At 60.8% G+C, this 2,497-nt stretch overlaps 1 protein-coding gene across 1 annotated transcript in view; it reads left to right on the top strand.

The window, feature by feature from the left end:
- The first annotated feature begins 234 nt into the window (after positions 1-234).
- The window catches only part of NKX2-1 (NK2 homeobox 1), a 6,529-nt gene continuing 4,266 nt past the window's right edge, over positions 235-2,497 (top strand). Inside the window, 1 exon segment of the mRNA XM_009886957.1 lies at positions 235-287. Within this exon segment, the coding sequence (XP_009885259.1) occupies positions 235-287 (53 nt within the window).

Here is a 2,497-nt window from a genome sequence, read left to right as displayed (position 1 = left end):
TACCTGGCCCCACCCTGGCCCTCTTGGCCGGGAACGGCCCGGCAAAGGACAAGACGGGGGGGGTGAGGGTGGGGGGGTCGAAGGATTAGGGCAGGAGGGCTCAGCCGTCCGCCAGGAATTGGGGAAGGAGGGAAAAGACCTGCGAGGAGGCAGCGCTGCCCTCGCACAGAGCCTTGAGAGTGGGGCCGCCGGGGCACTGGTGGCGAAGGGGCCCCGAGGAACCCCAAATGCGAGATGCTCCACGCCCTGAGCAGCTGGAGGAGCAGCTGTGCGTGCGCTACGGAGGGGTGAGGATTTGCGCTTTAGCCTTTGGTGGTTTCGCTTGTTTTCTTAGGTTCCCACGCCTGGGGGGGGAGAGAGGGGGGAGAGATTTCGACCGCTGTACTGCGGTGTTTCTCCCACCCGAACGAGCTAACCAGTGCACGGGAGCTTTCCCACGGCCGGGAATTGTCCCCATGAGCCACAGCAAAAGTTTTGCGGCCCCCGAGCGCTCTGTGCCTGGGGAGCGCTCGCAGGGAGCGCGGCTGGGTAGGACTCCTGCCTTATACTACCAAGCATGTGCTTTCCAGGCAGGGAGCGACTCCCAGCGCCCTGCCCGCGGCCGGCAGTGACAGCGACACAGGTCTGCCGTACTCGGTCACTGCGGACACCTCCGCTCCCTCCCTCCCGGCGTGGGCTCTGGACACGGTGTGCTGGGCACATCTTCCTTTTTTGGGGGGACGGAGGACCAGAGGGTCAGGAGATGTACTGCACCGACATGCCCAAGAAACCGGTGATGAAGTTTGTATGAGTTCGCAGAGGGTGGGTCGGGAGGGGAGAGCTGCAGCAAGCTGCGTCGGTGGTGCCCCTTTTCCAGGCGCAGGGCTTTGGGAGAGTAGTTTAGGACTCTCTATGGATGTGTCAGAGTTGTGATGTCCAGGAGAGAATAAAGAGTTCTGTCCCCGTTCTGCTCTTGTCCCCTTTAACCCAGGCTTCTCTAGGAGCGGCTGGCCCCGCCGCAGAGCCCGCCGAGCCCCGCTCCCGCGGCAGAGCAGGCTGCGGGCAGGGTAGCCCCCCTCCCCCGGGGGCTGGGAACGTGGGCGACAGGGCTGGGCAGGGACGGGGTGCTTCGTATGCCGGTGGCTTGGCGCATCCAGACACGCACCCGTGAACCGGCCCACGGGGAGCACACAGCGGCTCACGCCTTTGTATCAAAAAGTTCCTCCTAGAAAGTGTCCCTGTTGTTGAGAAAGAACTGGCTTGCGGGTTGCGTGGGACATTTCCCCTCTCCCCTCCGAGCCCAGGTGCCCCGAAGGTTTCTGCCAGCCCAGCCGGCAGCTCACACCTAAGCACATCTTTTAAACGCTGCTCTGAATCGGGGCCGCGCTCCTGCGTTGGTTCCGCTTGCGGAGGAACGGCGCGGAGCCACCGCGGGAGCTGAAAGTGCGGAAAGGAGGGGAAAAGCAATTTGGGGCAAGGAGCCGAGCTGGGCGCCGGACCAGGCAGAAATGCCCAACACGCCCTCCCCCCTCCTCCGCGGCTCCTGCCCGGCGAAATGGGTGGCAAGGCAGAGCCCTGGCCCTTCGGCGGCTCGGGCTGGCCGAGCACATTTGATTCCCCTCGGGGAGGCACAGCAGCTCGTATAAAAAAGACATTGTTGTCTTTGGAGAGCCCTGTGCGCACTTTCAAAAGCTGATCCTTGAGTTCCCAGCCCCCGCAATCCAGTTGATGAGGAAACGCGCTGCGGTCTTGGTGGCACCGTTTCCATTGGGATTGGCACCATTTGATTGACAAAGTCTCCCATTCTTCCACCTCTCGAGTGTTATCAAACGGATTGTGTGGGGTCAGAAGCTATTGAAGGGACGTCCGTGTAGCCGCATTCTGCAAACACGGGGTGAAGACCGTGCCTTTCTCATGAAAATGCTTCCACCAGGCAAAACGCATCTCATCTTCCCTGCTCTCCTCCTTAGCATTTCCTTTTAACTCGAGCGTTTTACTAAGCAGCATCATCAGGTAAACGAACATATCACCAGAGGCAGCCTAGGCAGGACCCTGTCGGGGCGGCCACCCTCCCCGGTGGCGGCGGGGAACCGGCTCTGGCAGACGAAACTTGCGTGGAGGTTTTGAAAGAAAAGGGCGAGCGGACGGGACAGGGCAGCAGCGAAGCAGCTTTCTCGCCACTCGTGCGCGGTTTGACTCGCCCCGTTATAGTCCATTTGGGGGGGGAAAGGAGGACCAGAGGCTGACCTGTTTCCTTTTCGCTAGGTCGATCTAGCAGGGCTAAAAAGTGCTGTCGGGACCTTTGCGGGGTGTAGCTGTGACTGTACGCGCGTCGGTGGATTTCTAAATAAGCGGGCAGAGCTACAAAGAGAGTTTAGCCCTCTCCCCAGCGAAGGGGGGATGAAGGGCTCTCGCATTAACTTCCTTTTACAAGACCCCGCGCAGAGTCAAGGCTGGACTCCTTCGGGGTAATCTGACTGAGTAATGCTTCGGAGGCGATTTAACCTGAGATGGTTAG

This window comes from Charadrius vociferus, unplaced genomic scaffold, assembly GCF_000708025.1.
Source record: "Charadrius vociferus isolate BGI_N301 unplaced genomic scaffold, ASM70802v2 scaffold14, whole genome shotgun sequence".
Classification (NCBI taxonomy): Eukaryota; Metazoa; Chordata; class Aves; order Charadriiformes; family Charadriidae; genus Charadrius; species Charadrius vociferus.
This window is presented reverse-complemented; position numbering and strand designations above follow the sequence as displayed.